The 19,197-nt window shown below is 63.0% G+C and overlaps 1 protein-coding gene across 2 annotated transcripts in view; it reads left to right on the forward strand.

Moving 5' to 3' along the window:
* The first annotated feature begins 2,431 nt into the window (after positions 1–2,431).
* Positions 2,432–19,197, forward strand: part of CPT1B (carnitine palmitoyltransferase 1B) — a 36,343-nt gene continuing 19,577 nt past the window's right edge. Inside the window, exons 1-7 of one of the 2 annotated variants that reach the window (XM_054055324.1) lie at positions 2,432–2,674; positions 2,750–2,889; positions 5,558–5,729; positions 17,742–17,843; positions 17,925–18,062; positions 18,238–18,315; positions 18,394–18,501. In XM_054055324.1, the coding sequence (XP_053911299.1) occupies positions 2,534–2,674; positions 2,750–2,889; positions 5,558–5,729; positions 17,742–17,843; positions 17,925–18,062; positions 18,238–18,315; positions 18,394–18,501 (879 nt within the window). In that variant the 5' untranslated portion in view covers positions 2,432–2,533. The remainder of the gene's footprint in view (positions 2,675–2,749; positions 2,890–5,557; positions 5,730–17,741; positions 17,844–17,924; positions 18,063–18,237; positions 18,316–18,393; positions 18,502–19,197) is intronic. The other variant, XM_054055331.1, reaches the window with a different exon arrangement.

The raw sequence follows: 19,197 nt of genomic DNA on the forward strand, positions 1-19,197 counted from the left end.
CCCACAATCCCAACAGCACCCATGAGCCCGGCAGCAGCCCGAGCACCTGCGGCCCAGCAAGACCCACAGCGCCTGCAGCACCAGCAGATGCAGCAGCACCCACAGCCCCAACAGCCCCTGCAGCACTGACGGGTACAGCACCCACAGCCGCTGCAGTCCTGAGGGGTGCAGCACCAACAGCACCCACAGCCCCTGCAGCCCCAACGGGTGCAGCCCCCACCTTCCCTGCAGCCCCGGCACCGACGGGTGCAGCACCCCGCAGTCCTTGCAGCCCCGATGGGTGCAGCACCCACAGCCCCTTCAGCGCCGATGGTTGCAGCACCTGCAGCCCCTGCAGCCCCAATGGTTGCAGCACCCACAGCCCCTGCAGCCCCGAGGGGTGCAGCCCTCACCTCCCTTGCAGCCCTGATGGATGCAGCACCCACAGCCTCTGCAGCACCAGCAGATGCAGCAGCACCCACAGCTCCCACAGCCCCTGCAGCACTGACGGGTACAGCACCCACAGCCGCTGCAGTCCTGAGGGGTGCAGCACCAACAGCACCCACAGCCCCTGCAGCCCCAACGGGTGCAGCCCCCACCTTCCCTGCAGCCCCGGCACCGACAGGTGCAGCACCCCACAGTCCTTGCAGCCCCGATGGGTGCAGCACCCACAGCCCCTTCAGCCCCAATGGGTGCAGCACCCACAGCCCCTGCAGCCCCAATGGTTGCAGCACCTGCAGCCCCTTCAGCCCCAATGGTTGCAGCACCCACAGCCCCTTCAGCCCCAATGGTTGCAGCACCCACAGCCCCTGCAGCCCCGAGGGGTGCAGCCCTCACCTTCCCTGCAGCCCCAGCAGCACCCACAGCCCCGATGGGTGCAGCCCTCACCTCCCTTGCAGCCCTGACGGATGCAGCACCCACAGCCTCTGCAGCCCTAATGGGTGCAGCTCCTGCAGCCCCAATGGGTGCAGCCCTCACCTCCCCTGCAGCCCCTATGGGTGCAGCCCCCACCTCCCCTGCAGCCCCTGTGGGTGCAGCCCCCACCTCCCCTGCAGCCCCTATGGGTGCAGCCCCCACCTCCCCTGCAGCCCCTGTGGGTGCAGTCCCCACCTCCCCTGCAGCCCCTGTGGGTGCAGCCCCCACCTCCCGTGCAGCCCCCACGTCCCCTGCAGCCCCGAGGGGTGCAGCACCCACCTCCCCTGCAGCTCCTGCAGCCCTGAGGGGTGCAGCCCTCACCTCCCCTGCAGCCCCTATGGGTGCAGCCCCCACCTCCCCTGCCGCCCTGACAGGTGCAGGACCCACCTCCCCTGCAGCCCTGAGGGGTGCAGCCCCCACCTCCCCTGCAGCACCCACAGCCTCTATGGGTGCAGCCCCCACTTCCCCTGCAGCCCTTTGGGGTGCAGCACCCAGAGCCTCCCCTGCAGCCCCTATGGGTGCAGCCTCAATGGGTGCAGCCCTCACCTCCCGTGCAGCCCCCACCTCCCCTGCAGCCCTGAGGGGTGTAGCACCCACCTCCCCTGCAGCCCCTATGGGTGCAGCCCCCACCTCCCCTGCAGCACCCACAGCCCCTATGGGTGCAGCCCCCACCTCCCCTGCAGCTCCTGCAGCCCCTATGGGTGCAGCCCCCACCTCCCCTGCAGCACCCACAGCCTCTATGGGTGCAGCCCCCACTTCCCCTGCAGCCCTTTGGGGTGCAGCACCCAGAGCCTCCCCTGCAGCCCCTATGGGTGCAGCCTCAATGGGTGCAGCCCTCACCTCCCGTGCAGCCCCCACCTCCCCTGCAGCCCTGAGGGGTGTAGCACCCACCTCCCCTGCAGCCCCTATGGGTGCAGCCCCCACCTCCCCTGCAGCACCCACAGCCCCTATGGGTGCAGCCCCCACCTCCCCTGCAGCTCCTGCAGCCCCTATGGGTGCAGCCCCCACCTCCCCTGCAGCTCCTGCAGCCCCTATGGGTGCAGCCCCCCACTTCCCCTGCAGCCCTTTGGGGTGCAGCACCCAGAGCCTCCCCTGCAGCCCCTATGGGTGCAGCCTCAATGGGTGCAGCCCTCACCTCCCGTGCAGCCCCCACCTCCCCTGCAGCCCTGAGGGGTGTAGCACCCACAGCCCCGATGGGTGCAGCCCTCACCTCCCCTGCAGCCCCTATGGGTGCAGCCCCCACCTCCCCTGCAGCACCCACAGCCCCTACGGGTGCAGCCCCCACGTCCCCCGCAGCCCTTTGGGGTGCAGCACCCAGAGCCTCCCCCGCAGCCCCTATGGGTGCAGCCTCAATGGGTGCAGCCCCCACCTCCCCTGCAGCACCCACAGCCCCTATGGGTGCAGCCCCCACCTCCCCTGCAGCCCTTTGGGGTGCAGCACCCACAGCCTCCCCCGCAGCCGCCCCCCCCCCTCCCTTGGTGCCCCTTGCCTCAGTGGGCCCTCCGCCAGCAGCGCGTGACGGCCTGCGGCACGCGCCTCAGCCTGGCCGCTTGCCACGGGCCGCGGTCGCGCCCGTTGCGCCTCCAAGGCCACCGGGGTGCCTTTGTTTCCCCGAGGGGTCCCCACGCTCGGCGCCAGGATGGCGGAAGCTCACCAAGCCGTCGCCTTCCAGTTCACCGTCACCCCCGAGGGTTTGGACTTCCACCTGAGCCGCGAGGCCATCAAACACCTCTACCTCGCCGGACTCTCGTCCTGGAAGAAGCGTTTGGTTCGCGCCAAGGTGGGTCCCAGCGGGGGCGGTCGGGTGGTGGGAACGCTTCCGTCACCGCCATCCTGACCTCCCGGGGCCCTACAGAACAGCTTCTTGACCGGCGTCTACCCCGCCTCGCCGTCCAGCTGGATGGTGGTGGTGATGGCCACCGCCGGCTCCTTCTACTGCCACGTGGACCCTTCGCTGGGGATGATCGCCCGCATCCGCCATTGCCTGCCCCAAAGGTGAGTGCGGGCGGCGCGGCCGAGGGGCGCCAACCGTGGCCATGGGGCCACCAGCATTGACCCTCGGTGGGGTCACCCCCTGAGTCCCAACCCATGGCCATGGGGCCACCAGCATTGACCCCCGGTGGGGTCACCCCCTGTGTCCCAACCCATGGCCATGGGGCCATCAGCCCTGTCCCAACCCATGGCCATGGGCCCACCAGCATTGACCCTCGGTGGGGTCACCCCCTGTGTCCCAACCCATGGCCATGGGGCCATCAGCCCTGTCCCAACCCATGACCATGGGCCCACCAGCATTGACCCTCGGTGGGGTCACCCCCTGAGTCCCAACCCAAGGCCATGGGGCCACCAGCATTGACCCTCGGTGGGGTCACCCCCTGTGTCCCAACCCAAGGCCATGGGGCCACCAGCATTGACCCTCGGTGGGGTCACCCCTGTGTCCCAACCCATGGCCATGGGGCCATCAACCCTGTCCCAACCCATGGCCATGGGGCCACCAACCCTGTCCCAACCCATGGCCATGGGGCCACCAACCCTGTCCCAACCCATGGCCATGGGGCCATCAACCCTGTCCCAACCCATGGGAATGGGGCCACCAGCCGTGTCCCTCGGTGGGGTCACCCCCTGTGTCCCAACCCATGGCCATGGGGCCATCAGCCCTGTCCCAACCCAAGGCCATGGGGCCACCAGCCTTGACCCTCGGTGGGGTCACCCCCTGTGTCCCAACCCAAGGCCATGGGGCCACCAGCCTTGACCCTCGGTGGGGTCACCCCCTGTGTCCCAACCCATGGCCATGGGGCCATCAACCCTGTCCCAGTCCATGGGCATTGTCCCACCAGCCCTGTCCCAACCTACAGCCATGGGGCCACCAACCCTGTCCCAACCTACAGCCATGGGGCCACCAACCCTGTCCCAAACCATGGCCATAGTCCCACCAGCCAGATCCTTTGGTGGGGCCACCCCTATGTCCCAACCCATGGCCATGGTCCCACCAGCCGCATCCCTTGCTGGGGTCACCCCCTGTGTCCCAACCCATAGGCCATGGTCCCACCAACCCTGTCCCAACCCATGGCCATGGGGCCACCAACTCTGTCCCAACCCATGGGAATGGGGCCACCAACTCTGTCCCAACCCAAGACCATGGGCCCACCAGCATTGACCCTCGGTGGGGTCACCCCCTGTGTCCCAGCCCATGGCCATCGTCCCACCAGCCCTGTCCCAACCCATGGCCATGGGGCCATCAACCCTGTCCCAGTCCATGGGCATTGTCCCACCAGCCCTGTCCCAACCTACAGTCATGGGGCCACCAACCCTGTCCCAACCCATGGCCATGGGGGCACCAGCATTGACCTTCGGTGGGGTCACCCCCTGTGTCCCAACCCATAGGCCATGGTCCCACCAACCTTGTCCCAACCCATGACCATGGGCCCACCAGCCTTGACCCTCAGTGGGGTCACCCCCTGTGTCCCAACCCATGGCCATGGGGCCACCAGCATTGACCCTCGGTGGGGTCACCCCCTGTGTCCCAACCCATGGCCATGGGGCCACCAGCATTGACCCTCGGTGGGGTCACCCCCTGTGTCCCAACCCATGGCCATGGGGCCACCAACCCTGTCCCAACCCATAGGCCATGGTCCCACCAGCCAGATCCTTTGGTGGTGCCACCCCTGTGTGTTCAACCCATAGACATTGTCCTACCAGCTATGTCCCAACCCATGGCCATGGTCCCACCAGCCTTGTCCCTCAGTGGGGCCACCCCTGTGTCCCAGCCCATGGCCATGGGCCCACCAACCCTGTCCCAACCCATGGCCATGGGGCCACCAACCCTGTCCCAACCCATGGGCATCATCCCACCAGCCACATCCTTCGGTGGTGCCACCCTCATATCCCAACCCATGGCCATGGTCCCATGGACCACACCCCTTGGCGATGGCCAACACCATGTCCCCGCCCACGAGCATTGTCCCACTGACCCTCTCCCTCGGTGAGGCCACCTCACGTTCCCCAGCCCTTGGTGGAGGCCACCCTGCACGTCCCACCCCACGGGCGCTGTCTCCCCACGGTGGAGAGGTCCACCCTCTGTGTCCCGACCCATCGTCCCACCCTCAAACGATGGGCGTGAAGACGTTCCATCAGGCGTCCCTCAAACGATGGGCGTGAAGACGTTCCATCAGGCGTCCCTCAAACGATGGGCGTGAAGACGTTCCATCAGACGTCCCTCAAACCATGGGCGTGAAGACATTCCATCAGATGTCCCTCAAACGATGGACGTGAAGACGTCCCATCAGACGTCCCTCAAACGATGGGCGTGAAGACGTCCCATCAGGTGTCCCTCAAACGATGGACGTGAAGACGTCCCATCAGACGTCCCTCAAACGATGGGCGTGAAGACGTTCCATCAGACGTCCCTCAAACGATGGGTGTGAAGACGTCCCATCAGGAGTCCCTCAAACGATGGGCGTGAAGACGTCCATCAGACGTCCCTCAAACGATGGACGTGAAGACGTCCCATCAGACGTCCCTCAAACGATGGGCGTGAAGACGTCCCATCAGACGTCCCTCAAACGATGGGCGTGAAGACGTCCCATCAGGTGTCCCTCAAACGATGGACGTGAAGATGTTCCACCATTGGTGGTGATGTCTTCTCCTTCACTTTCTGCCCCCGCAGCCGCTTCCTGAGCGACGCGAGCGGAACGGCGCTGAGCGCCGTGGTCTTCTCCACCGGCGTTTGGCTCTCGGCCGTCGTCCTCTTCCGGCAGACGCTCAAACTGCTGCTCTCGTACCACGGGTGGATGTTCGAACCCCACGGCAGAATGAGCCGCAGCACCAGGATCTGGGTGGTGAGCGGCGCTGCGACGCCGCTGCGGCGCAGGGGATGCACGCGGGGATAAAGGCACCGTGCAGGATTAGGACCCGGCTGCATTGCAGGGGTGCATGCGGGGATAAAGGCACCGTGCAGGATTAGGACCCGGCTGCAGTGCAGGGGTGCATGCGGGGATAAAGGCACTGTGCAGGATTAGGACCCGGCTGCAGTGCAGGGATGCATGCGGGGATAAAGGCACTGTGCAGGATTAGGACCCGGCTGCAGTGCAGGGGTGCATGCGGGGATAAAGGCACTGTGCAGGATTAGGACCCGGCTGCAGTGCAGGGGTGCATGCGGGGATAAAGGCACTGTGCAGGATTAGGACCCGGCTGCAGTGCAGGGGTGCATGCGGGGATAAAGGCACTGTGCAGGATTAGGACCCGGCTGCATTGCAGGGGTGCATGCGGGGATAAAGGCACTGTGCAGGATTAGGACCCGGCTGCATTGCAGGGGTGCATGCGGGGATAAAGGCACCGTGCAGGATTAGGACCCGGCTGCATTGCAGGGGTGCATGCGGGGATAAAGGCACCGTGCAGGATTAGGACCCGGCTGCATTGCAGGGGTGCATGCGGGGATAAAGGCACTGTGCAGGATTAGGACCCGGCTGCAGTGCAGGGATGCATGCGGGGATAAAGGCACCGTGCAGGATTAGGACCCGGCTGCATTGCAGGGGTGCATGCGGGGATAAAGGCACTGTGCAGGATTAGGACCCGGCTGCATTGCAGGGGTGCATGCGGGGATAAAGGCACCGTGCAGGATTAGGACCCGGCTGCATTGCAGGGGTGCATGCGGGGATAAAGGCACTGTGCAGGATTAGGACCCGGCTGCATTGCAGGGGTGCATGCGGGGATAAAGGCACTGTGCAGGATTAGGACCCGGCTGCATTGCAGGGGTGCATGCGGGGATAAAGGCACTGTGCAGGATTAGGACCCGGCTGCAGTGCAGGGGTGCATGCGGGGATAAAGGCACTGTGCAGGATTAGGACCCGGCTGCAGTGCAGGGGTGCATGCGGGGATAAAGGCACTGTGCAGGATTAGGACCCGGCTGCAGTGCAGGGGTGCATGCGGGGATAAAGGCACTGTGCAGGATTAGGACCCGGCTGCATTGCAGGGGTGCATGCGGGGATAAAGGCACTGTGCAGGATTAGGACCCGGCTGCAGTGCAGGGGTGCATGCGGGGATAAAGGCACTGTGCAGGATTAGGACCCGGCTGCATTGCAGGGATGCATGCGGGGATAAAGGCACTGTGCAGGATTAGGACCCGGCTGCATTGCAGGGATGCATGCGGGGATAAAGGCACTGTGCAGGATTAGGACCCGGCTGCATTGCAGGGGTGCATGCGGGGATAAAGGCACCGTGCAGGATTAGGACCCGGCTGCATTGCAGGGGTGCATGCGGGGATAAAGGCACCGTGCAGGATTAGGACCCGGCTGCATTGCAGGGGTGCATGCGGGGATAAAGGCACTGTGCAGGATTAGGACCCGGCTGCATTGCAGGGGTGCATGCGGGGATAAAGGCACCGTGCAGGATTAGGACCCGGCTGCATTGCAGGGATGCATGCGGGGATAAAGGCACTGTGCAGGATTAGGACCCGGCTGCAGTGCAGGGGTGCATGCGGGGATAAAGGCACTGTGCAGGATTAGGACCCGGCTGCATTGCAGGGGTGCATGCGGGGATAAAGGCACTGTGCAGGATTAGGACCCGGCTGCAGTGCAGGGGTGCATGCGGGGATAAAGGCACTGTGCAGGATTAGGACCCGGCTGCATTGCAGGGATGCATGCGGGGATAAAGGCACTGTGCAGGATTAGGACCCGGCTGCAGTGCAGGGGTGCATGCGGGGATAAAGGCACTGTGCAGGATTAGGACCCGGCTGCAGTGCAGGGGTGCATGCGGGGATAAAGGCACTGTGCAGGATTAGGACCCGGCTGCAGTGCAGGGGTGCATGCGGGGATAAAGGCACTGTGCAGCATTAGGACCCGGCTGCATTGCAGGGGTGCATGCGGGGATAAAGGCACTGTGCAGGATTAGGACCCGGCTGCAGTGCAGGGATGCATGCGGGGATAAAGGCACTGTGCAGGATTAGGACCCGGCTGCATTGCAGGGGTGCATGCGGGGATAAAGGCACTGTGCAGGATTAGGACCCGGCTGCATTGCAGGGGTGCATGCGGGGATAAAGGCACTGTGCAGGATTAGGACCCGGCTGCAGTGCAGGGGTGCATGCGGGGATAAAGGCACCGTGCAGGATTAGGACCCGGCTGCAGTGCAGGGGTGCATGCGGGGATAAAGGCACTGTGCAGGATTAGGACCCGGCTGCATTGCAGGGGTGCATGCGGGGATAAAGGCACTGTGCAGGATTAGGACCCGGCTGCATTGCAGGGGTGCATGCGGGGATAAAGGCACTGTGCAGGATTAGGACCCGGCTGCATTGCAGGGATGCATGCGGGGATAAAGGCACTGTGCAGGATTAGGACCCGGCTGCAGTGCAGGGGTGCATGCGGGGATAAAGGCACTGTGCAGCATTAGGACCCGGCTGCAGTGCAGGGGTGCATGCGGGGATAAAGGCACCGTGCAGGATTAGGACCCGGCTGCAGTGCAGGGGTGCATGTGGGGATAAAGGCACTGTGCAGGATTAGGACCCGGCTGCATTGCAGGGGTGCATGCGGGGATAAAGGCACTGTGCAGGATTAGGACCCAGCTGCATTGCAGGGGTGCATGCGGGGATAAAGGCACTGTGCAGGATTAGGACCCGGCTGCATTGCAGGGGTGCATGCGGGGATAAAGGCACTGTGCAGGATTAGGACCCGGCTGCAGTGCAGGGGTGCATGCGGGGATAAAGGCACTGTGCAGGATTAGGACCCGGCTGCAGTGCAGGGGTGCATGCGGGGATAAAGGCACTGTGCAGGATTAGGACCCGGCTGCAGTGCAGGGGTGCATGCGGGGATAAAGGCACCGTGCAGGATTAGGACCCGGCTGCATTGCAGGGGTGCATGCGGGGATAAAGGCACTGTGCAGCATTAGGACCCGGCTGCAGTGCAGGGGTGCATGCGGGGATAAAGGCACTGTGCAGGATTAGGACCCGGCTGCAGTGCAGGGGTGCATGCGGGGATAAAGGCACTGTGCAGGATTAGGACCCGGCTGCATTGCAGGGGTGCATGCGGGGATAAAGGCACTGTGCAGGATTAGGACCCGGCTGCAGTGCAGGGGTGCATGCGGGGATAAAGGCACTGTGCAGGATTAGGACCCGGCTGCAGTGCAGGGGTGCATGCGGGGATAAAGGCACTGTGCAGGATTAGGACCCGGCTGCAGTGCAGGGGTGCATGCGGGGATAAAGGCACTGTGCAGCATTAGGACCCGGCTGCAGTGCAGGGGTGCATGCGGGGATAAAGGCACTGTGCAGGATTAGGACCCGGCTGCAGTGCAGGGGTGCATGCGGGGATAAAGGCACTGTGCAGGATTAGGACCCGGCTGCATTGCAGGGGTGCATGCGGGGATAAAGGCACTGTGCAGGATTAGGACCCGGCTGCATTGCAGGGGTGCATGCGGGGATAAAGGCACTGTGCAGGATTAGGACCCGGCTGCAGTGCAGGGGTGCATGTGGGGATAAAGGCACTGTGCAGGATTAGGACCCGGCTGCATTGCAGGGGTGCATGCGGGGATAAAGGCACCGTGCAGGATTAGGACCCGGCTGCATTGCAGGGGTGCATGCGGGGATAAAGGCACCGTGCAGGATTAGGACCCGGCTGCAGTGCAGGGATGCATGCGGGGATAAAGGCACTGTGCAGGATTAGGACCCGGCTGCATTGCAGGGGTGCATGCGGGGATAAAGGCACTGTGCAGGATTAGGACCCGGCTGCAGTGCAGGGGTGCATGCGGGGATAAAGGCACTGTGCAGGATTAGGACCCGGCTGCAGTGCAGGGGTGCATGCGGGGATAAAGGCACTGTGCAGCATTAGGACCCGGCTGCATTGCAGGGATGCATGCGGGGATAAAGGCACTGTGCAGGATTAGGACCCGGCTGCATTGCAGGGATGCATGCGGGGATAAAGGCACTGTGCAGGATTAGGACCCGGCTGCATTGCAGGGGTGCATGCGGGGATAAAGGCACTGTGCAGGCATTAGGACCCGGCTGCATTGCAGGGGTGCATGCGGGGATAAAGGCACTGTGCAGGATTAGGACCCGGCTGCATTGCAGGGATGCATGCGGGGATAAAGGCACTGTGCAGGATTAGGACCCGGCTGCATTGCAGGGGTGCATGCGGGGATAAAGGCACTGTGCAGGATTAGGACCCGGCTGCATTGCAGGGGTGCATGCGGGGATAAAGGCACTGTGCAGGATTAGGACCCGGCTGCATTGCAGGGGTGCATGCGGGGATAAAGGCACTGTGCAGGATTAGGACCCGGCTGCAGTGCAGGGGTGCATGCGGGGATAAAGGCACTGTGCAGGATTAGGACCCGGCTGCATTGCAGGGGTGCATGCGGGGATAAAGGCACTGTGCAGCATTAGGACCCGGCTGCAGTGCAGGGGTGCATGCGGGGATAAAGGCACTGTGCAGGATTAGGACCCGGCTGCATTGCAGGGGTGCATGCGGGGATAAAGGCACTGTGCAGGATTAGGACCCGGCTGCATTGCAGGGGTGCATGCGGGGATAAAGGCACCGTGCAGGATTAGGACCCGGCTGCAGTGCAGGGGTGCATGCGGGGATAAAGGCACTGTGCAGGATTAGGACCCGGCTGCAGTGCAGGGGTGCATGCGGGGATAAAGGCACTGTGCAGGATTAGGACCCGGCTGCAGTGCAGGGGTGCATGCGGGGATAAAGGCACTGTGCAGGATTAGGACCCGGCTGCAGTGCAGGGGTGCATGCGGGGATAAAGGCACTGTGCAGGACTAGGACCCGGCTGCAGTGCAGGGGTGCATGCGGGGATAAAGGCACTGTGCAGGATTAGGACCCGGCTGCAGTGCAGGGGTGCATGCGGGGATAAAGGCACTGTGCAGGATTAGGACCCGGCTGCAGTGCAGGGATGCATGCGGGGATAAAGGCACCGTGCAGGATTAGGACCCGGCTGCATTGCAGGGGATGCACGCGGGGATAAAGGCACTGTGCAGGATTAGGACCCGGCTGCAGTGCAGGGGTGCATGCGGGGATAAAGGCACTGTGCAGGATTAGGACCCGGCTGCAGTGCAGGGGTGCATGCGGGGATAAAGGCACTGTGCAGCATTAGGACCCGGCTGCAGTGCAGGGGTGCATGCGGGGATAAAGGCACTGTGCAGGATTAGGACCCGGCTGCATTGCAGGGGTGCATGCGGGGATAAAGGCACTGTGCAGGATTAGGACCCGGCTGCAGTGCAGGGGATGCATGCGGGGATAAAGGCACTGTGCAGGATTAGGACCCGGCTGCAGTGCAGGGGTGCATGCGGGGATAAAGGCACTGTGCAGGATTAGGACCCGGCTGCATTGCAGGGGTGCATGCGGGGATAAAGGCACTGTGCAGGCATTAGGACCCGGCTGCAGTGCAGGGGTGCATGCGGGGATAAAGGCACTGTGCAGGATTAGGACCCGGCTGCATTGCAGGGGTGCATGCGGGGATAAAGGCACTGTGCAGGATTAGGACCCGGCTGCAGTGCAGGGGTGCATGCGGGGATAAAGGCACTGTGCAGGATTAGGACCCGGCTGCAGTGCAGGGATGCATGCGGGGATAAAGGCACTGTGCAGGATTAGGACCCGGCTGCATTGCAGGGGATGCATGCGGGGATAAAGGCACTGTGCAGGCATTAGGACCCGGCTGCATTGCAGGGATGCATGCGGGGATAAAGGCACTGTGCAGGCATTAGGACCCGGCTGCAGTGCAGGGATGCATGCGGGGATAAAGGCACCTGTGCAGGATTAGGACCCGGCTGCATTGCAGGGGTGCATGCGGGGATAAAGGCACTGTGCAGGATTAGGACCCGGCTGCAGTGCAGGGGTGCATGCGGGGATAAAGGCACCTGTGCAGGATTAGGACCCGGCTGCAGTGCAGGGGTGCATGCGGGGATAAAGGCACTGTGCAGGATTAGGACCCGGCTGCATTGCAGGGGTGCATGCGGGGATAAAGGCACTGTGCAGGATTAGGACCCGGCTGCATTGCAGGGGTGCATGCGGGGATAAAGGCACTGTGCAGGATTAGGACCCGGCTGCAGTGCAGGGGTGCATGCGGGGATAAAGGCACCGTGCAGGATTAGGACCCGGCTGCAGTGCAGGGGTGCATGCGGGGATAAAGGCACCGTGCAGGATTAGGACCCGGCTGCAGTGCAGGGGTGCATGCGGGGATAAAGGCACTGTGCAGGATTAGGACCCGGCTGCAGTGCAGGGGTGCATGCGGGGATAAAGGCACTGTGCAGGATTAGGACCCGGCTGCAGTGCAGGGGTGCATGCGGGGATAAAGGCACTGTGCAGGATTAGGACCCGGCTGCAGTGCAGGGGTGCATGCGGGGATAAAGGCACTGTGCAGGATTAGGACCCGGCTGCAGTGCAGGGGTGCATGCGGGGATAAAGGCACTGTGCAGGATTAGGACCCGGCTGCAGTGCAGGGGTGCATGCGGGGATAAAGGCACTGTGCAGGATTAGGACCCGGCTGCAGTGCAGGGGTGCATGCGGGGATAAAGGCACTGTGCAGGATTAGGACCCGGCTGCAGTGCAGGGGTGCATGCGGGGATAAAGGCACTGTGCAGGATTAGGACCCGGCTGCAGTGCAGGGGTGCATGCGGGGATAAAGGCACTGTGCAGGATTAGGACCCGGCTGCATTGCAGGGGTGCATGCGGGGATAAAGGCACTGTGCAGGATTAGGACCCGGCTGCATTGCAGGGGTGCATGCGGGGATAAAGGCACTGTGCAGGATTAGGACCCGGCTGCAGTGCAGGGGATGCATGCGGGGATAAAGGCACTGTGCAGGATTAGGACCCGGCTGCATTGCAGGGGTGCATGCGGGGATAAAGGCACTGTGCAGGATTAGGACCCGGCTGCAGTGCAGGGGTGCATGCGGGGATAAAGGCACTGTGCAGGATTAGGACCCGGCTGCATTGCAGGGGTGCATGCGGGGATAAAGGCACTGTGCAGGATTAGGACCCGGCTGCAGTGCAGGGGTGCATGCGGGGATAAAGGCACTGTGCAGGATTAGGACCCGGCTGCAGTGCAGGGGTGCATGCGGGGATAAAGGCACTGTGCAGGATTAGGACCCGGCTGCAGTGCAGGGGTGCATGCGGGGATAAAGGCACTGTGCAGGATTAGGACCCGGCTGCAGTGCAGGGGTGCATGCGGGGATAAAGGCACTGTGCAGGATTAGGACCCGGCTGCAGTGCAGGGGTGCATGCGGGGATAAAGGCACTGTGCAGGATTAGGACCCGGCGGCATTGCTGGGGTGCATGCGGGGATAAAGGCACTGTGCAGGATTAGGACCCGGCTGCATTGCAGGGGTGCATGCGGGGATAAAGGCACTGTGCAGGATTAGGACCCGGCTGCAGTGCAGGGGTGCATGCGGGGATAAAGGCACTGTGCAGGATTAGGACCCGGCTGCAGTGCAGGGGTGCATGCGGGGATAAAGGCACTGTGCAGGATTAGGACCCGGCTGCAGTGCAGGGGTGCATGCGGGGATAAAGGCACTGTGCAGGATTAGGACCCGGCTGCAGTGCAGGGGTGCATGCGGGGATAAAGGCACTGTGCAGGATTAGGACCCGGCTGCAGTGCAGGGGTGCATGCGGGGATAAAGGCACTGTGCAGGATTAGGACCCGGCTGCAGTGCAGGGGTGCATGCGGGGATAAAGGCACTGTGCAGGATTAGGACCCGGCTGCAGTGCAGGGGTGCATGCGGGGATAAAGGCACTGTGCAGGATTAGGACCCGGCTGCAGTGCAGGGGTGCATGCGGGGATAAAGGCACTGTGCAGGATTAGGACCCGGCTGCATTGCAGGGGTGCATGCGGGGATAAAGGCACTGTGCAGGATTAGGACCCGGCTGCAGTGCAGGGGTGCATGCGGGGATAAAGGCACTGTGCAGGATTAGGACCCGGCTGCAGTGCAGGGGTGCATGCGGGGATAAAGGCACTGTGCAGGATTAGGACCCGGCTGCATTGCAGGGGTGCATGCGGGGATAAAGGCACTGTGCAGGATTAGGACCCGGCTGCAGTGCAGGGATGCATGCGGGGATAAAGGCACTGTGCAGGATTAGGACCCGGCTGCAGTGCAGGGATGCATGCGGGGATAAAGGCACTGTGCAGGATTAGGACCCGGCTGCATTGCAGGGATGCATGCGGGGATAAAGGCACCGTGCAGGATTAGGACCCGGCTGCATTGCAGGGGTGCATGCGGGGATAAAGGCACTGTGCAGGATTAGGACCCGGCTGCATTGCAGGGGTGCATGCGGGGATAAAGGCACTGTGCAGGATTAGGACCCGGCTGCAGTGCAGGGATGCATGCGGGGATAAAGGCACTGTGCAGGATTAGGACCCGGCTGCATTGCAGGGGTGCATGCGGGGATAAAGGCACTGTGCAGGATTAGGACCCGGCTGCATTGCAGGGGTGCATGCGGGGATAAAGGCACCGTGCAGGATTAGGACCCGGCTGCAGTGCAGGGGTGCATGCGGGGATAAAGGCACTGTGCAGGATTAGGACCCGGCTGCAGTGCAGGGGTGCATGCGGGGATAAAGGCACTGTGCAGGATTAGGACCCGGCTGCATTGCAGGGGTGCATGCGGGGATAAAGGCACTGTGCAGGATTAGGACCCGGCTGCAGTGCAGGGGTGCATGCGGGGATAAAGGCACTGTGCAGGATTAGGACCCGGCTGCATTGCAGGGGATGCATGCGGGGATAAAGGCACTGTGCAGGATTAGGACCTGGCTGCATTGCAGGGGTGCATGCGGGGATAAAGGCACTGTGCAGGCATTAGGACCCGGCTGCAGTGCAGGGGTGCATGCGGGGATAAAGGCACTGTGCAGGATTAGGACCCGGCTGCAGTGCAGGGGTGCATGCGGGGATAAAGGCACTGTGCAGGATTAGGACCCGGCTGCAGTGCAGGGGTGCATGCGGGGATAAAGGCACTGTGCAGGATTAGGACCCGGCTGCAGTGCAGGGGTGCATGCGGGGATAAAGGCACTGTGCAGGATTAGGACCCGGCTGCATTGCAGGGGTGCATGCGGGGATAAAGGCACTGTGCAGGATTAGGACCCGGCTGCATTGCAGGGGTGCATGCGGGGATAAAGGCACTGTGCAGGATTAGGACCCGGCTGCAGTGCAGGGGTGCATGCGGGGATAAAGGCACTGTGCAGGATTAGGACCCGGCTGCAGTGCAGGGGTGCATGCGGGGATAAAGGCACTGTGCAGGATTAGGACCCGGCTGCAGTGCAGGGATGCATGCGGGGATAAAGGCACTGTGCAGGATTAGGACCCGGCTGCATTGCAGGGGTGCATGCGGGGATAAAGGCACTGTGCAGGATTAGGACCCGGCTGCAGTGCAGGGGTGCATGCGGGGATAAAGGCACAGTGCAGGATTAGGACCCGGCTGCAGTGCAGGGGTGCATGCGGGGATAAAGGCACTGTGCAGGATTAGGACCCGGCTGCAGTGCAGGGGTGCATGCGGGGATAAAGGCACTGTGCAGGATTAGGACCCGGCTGCAGTGCAGGGGTGCATGCGGGGATAAAGGCACTGTGCAGGATTAGGACCCGGCTGCAGTGCAGGGGTGCATGCGGGGATAAAGGCACTGTGCAGGATTAGGACCCGGCTGCAGTGCAGGGGTGCATGCGGGGATAAAGGCACTGTGCAGGATTAGGACCCGGCTGCATTGCAGGGGTGCATGCGGGGATAAAGGCACTGTGCAGGATTAGGACCCGGCTGCAGTGCAGGGATGCATGCGGGGATAAAGGCACTGTGCAGGATTAGGACCCGGCTGCAGTGCAGGGATGCATGCGGGGATAAAGGCACTGTGCAGGATTAGGACCCGGCTGCATTGCAGGGGTGCATGCGGGGATAAAGGCACCGTGCAGGATTAGGACCCGGCTGCATTGCAGGGGTGCATGCGGGGATAAAGGCACTGTGCAGGATTAGGACCCGGCTGCAGTGCAGGGGTGCATGCGGGGATAAAGGCACTGTGCAGGATTAGGACCCGGCTGCAGTGCAGGGGTGCATGCGGGGATAAAGGCACTGTGCAGGATTAGGACCCGGCTGCATTGCAGGGGTGCATGCGGGGATAAAGGCACTGTGCAGGATTAGGACCCGGCTGCATTGCAGGGGTGCATGCGGGGATAAAGGCACCTGTGCAGGATTAGGACCCGGCTGCAGTGCAGGGGTGCATGCGGGGATAAAGGCACTGTGCAGGATTAGGACCCGGCTGCATTGCAGGGGTGCATGCGGGGATAAAGGCACTGTGCAGGATTAGGACCCGGCTGCATTGCAGGGGTGCATGCGGGGATAAAGGCACTGTGCAGGATTAGGACCCGGCTGCATTGCAGGGGTGCATGCGGGGATAAAGGCACTGTGCAGGATTAGGACCCGGCTGCATTGCAGGGGTGCATGCGGGGATAAAGGCACTGTGCAGGATTAGGACCCGGCTGCATTGCAGGGGTGCATGCGGGGATAAAGGCACTGTGCAGGATTAGGACCCGGCTGCATTGCAGGGGTGCATGCGGGGATAAAGGCACTGTGCAGGATTAGGACCCGGCTGCAGTGCAGGGGTGCATGCGGGGATAAAGGCACTGTGCAGGATTAGGACCCGGCTGCAGTGCAGGGGTGCATGCGGGGATAAAGGCACTGTGCAGGATTAGGACCCGGCTGCAGTGCAGGGGTGCATGCGGGGATAAAGGCACTGTGCAGGATTAGGACCCGGCTGCAGTGCAGGGGTGCATGCGGGGATAAAGGCACTGTGCAGGATTAGGACCCGGCTGCATTGCAGGGGTGCATGCGGGGATAAAGGCACTGTGCAGGATTAGGACCCGGCTGCAGTGCAGGGGTGCATGCGGGATAAAGGCACTGTGCAGGATTAGGACCCGGCTGCAGTGCAGGGGTGCATGCAGGGATAAAGGCACTGTGCAGGATTAGGACCCGGCTGCAGTGCAGGGGTGCATGCGGGGATAAAGGCACTGTGCAGGATTAGGACCCGGCTGCAGTGCAGGGGTGCATGCGGGGATAAAGGCACTGTGCAGGATTAGGACCCGGCTGCAGTGCAGGGGTGCATGCGGGGATAAAGGCACTGTGCAGGATTAGGACCCGGCTGCAGTGCAGGGGTGCATGCGGGGATAAAGGCACTGTGCAGGATTAGGACCCGGCTGCAGTGCAGGGGTGCATGCGGGGATAAAGGCACTGTGCAGGATTAGGACCCGGCTGCAGTGCAGGGGTGCATGCGGGGATAAAGGCACTGTGCAGGATTAGGACCCGGCCGCAGTGCAGGGGTGCATGCGGGGATAAAGGCACTGTGCAGGATTAGGACCCGGCTGCATTGCAGGGGTGCATGCGGGGATAAAGGCACTGTGCAGGATTAGGACCCGGCTGCAGTGCAGGGGTGCATGCGGGGATAAAGGCACTGTGCAGGATTAGGACCCGGCTGCATTGCAGGGTTGCATGCGGGGATAAAGGCACTGTGCAGGATCAGGACCCGGCTGCAGTGCAGGGGTGCATGCGGGGATAAAGGCACTGTGCAGGATTAGGACCCGGCTGCAGTGCAGGGGTGCATGCGGGGATAAAGGCACTGTGCAGGATTAGGACCCGGCTGCAGTGCAGGGGTGCATGCGGGGATAAAGGCACTGTGCAGGATTAGGACCCGGCTGCATTGCAGGGGTGCATGCGGGGATAAAGGCACTGTGCAGGATTAGGACCCGGCTGCATTGCAGGGGTGCATGCGGGGATAACGGCCCCGTGCAGGGCTGGGGTTCAGCTGCATTGCAGGGGTGCATGCGGGGATAACGGCCCCGTGCAGGGCTGGGGTTGGGCTGCGGCGCAGGGCCGCAGCTGCAGGAGGCGCATCCCTCGCAGGCGCTGATGAAGCTGCTGTCGGTGCGGAAGCCGCTGCTCTACAGCTTCCAGGCGGCGCTGCCCAAACTCCCCGTCCCCACCGTCGAGGCCACCGTCCGCCGCGTAAGGACCCGCACCGCTCCCAGGGTCCCTTTGGGGTGGGGGTTGGAGGTGGGGAGGTGACCCCCAAACCCCTTCCGGCAGTACCTGGAGTCCGTGCGGCCGCTTTTGGATGACACAGAGTACCATCGGATGGAGGTTTTGGCCAAGGAGTTCCAGGAGAAGACAGCTCCGCGGCTGCAGAAGTATCTGATCCTCAAATCCTGGTGGACCACCAACTACGTGAGTGCTTTGGGCTTCCACAGGTTCCTCCGCTCCAACACCAGGGATGGTGACCTCAATCCAAGGCAACCATCTTCTGACCACCGAAGGTCATGGGAAGGAAGAGTTGGGTGGTCCAAGTGGGTGGTTCCGGGTGTCCTCCACCCCACCCACGTCTCCATCTCTGTCCTCGCAGGTGAGCGATTGGTGGGAGGAGTACATCTACCTGCGTGGCCGCAGTCCGCTCATGGTCAACAGCAACTATTACGCCATGGTGAGGGGTGGGGACAACCACAACCACAAGCAGAACCCCCTCAGGAGATGTTCCTCAGCATCCATACCTTCTCCTCAGGATTTTCTCTACGTCACTCCCAGCCACGTCCAGGCTGCCCGCGCCGGGAACGCCGTCCATGCCATGCTGCTCTACCGCCGCAAGCTGGACCGCGGCGAGATCCCCCCCGTGAGCATCTCAGAGGGCTTCGGTGGGGTGGAGGACACTGTGGGGCACGGGGTGGGGATAAGTGGGGGGCGCACGGGCCCCAAGAGTGGCGGTGAATAGGGATAAACGCGGTTGGAGGTCGGTCACGCGTGGTGGCCTCAGGGCTGCGCCCGGGTCTGCTCAGTGTCTTCATCCATCACCTGGATGAGGGGATGGAGGACATCCTGAGGAAGGTCATGGAGGACATCAAATGGGCAGAAAGGGTTGATCTGCAGAGGGGTCTGGAGAAGCTGGATCCATGGATGGAGGGCAGGAAGGCTCTGCAGAGGGATCTGGCCAGGCTGGATCCATGGATGGAGGGCAGGAAGGGTCTCCAGAGGGATCTGGCCAGGCTGGATCCATGGATGGAGGGCAGGAAGGGTCTGCAGAGGGATCTGGCCAGGCTGGATCCATGGATGGAGGCAGGAAGGGTCTGCAGAGGGATCTGGCCAGGCTGGATCCATGGATGGAGGGCAGGAAGGGTCTCCAGAGGGATCTGGCCAGGCTGGATCCATGGATGGAGGGCAGGAAGGGTCTCCAGAGGGATCTGGCCAGGCTGGATCCATGGATGGAGGGCAGGAAGGGTCTCCAGAGGGATCTTGGCTTGGATCAGCCATGGGGTGGCCAGCAGGAGCAGGGAAGGGATTGTCCCCCTGGTGGGACCACACCTCAAATCCC

This window comes from Cuculus canorus, chromosome 1 (assembly GCF_017976375.1).
Source record: "Cuculus canorus isolate bCucCan1 chromosome 1, bCucCan1.pri, whole genome shotgun sequence".
In the NCBI taxonomy this organism is placed as follows: Eukaryota; Metazoa; Chordata; class Aves; order Cuculiformes; family Cuculidae; genus Cuculus; species Cuculus canorus.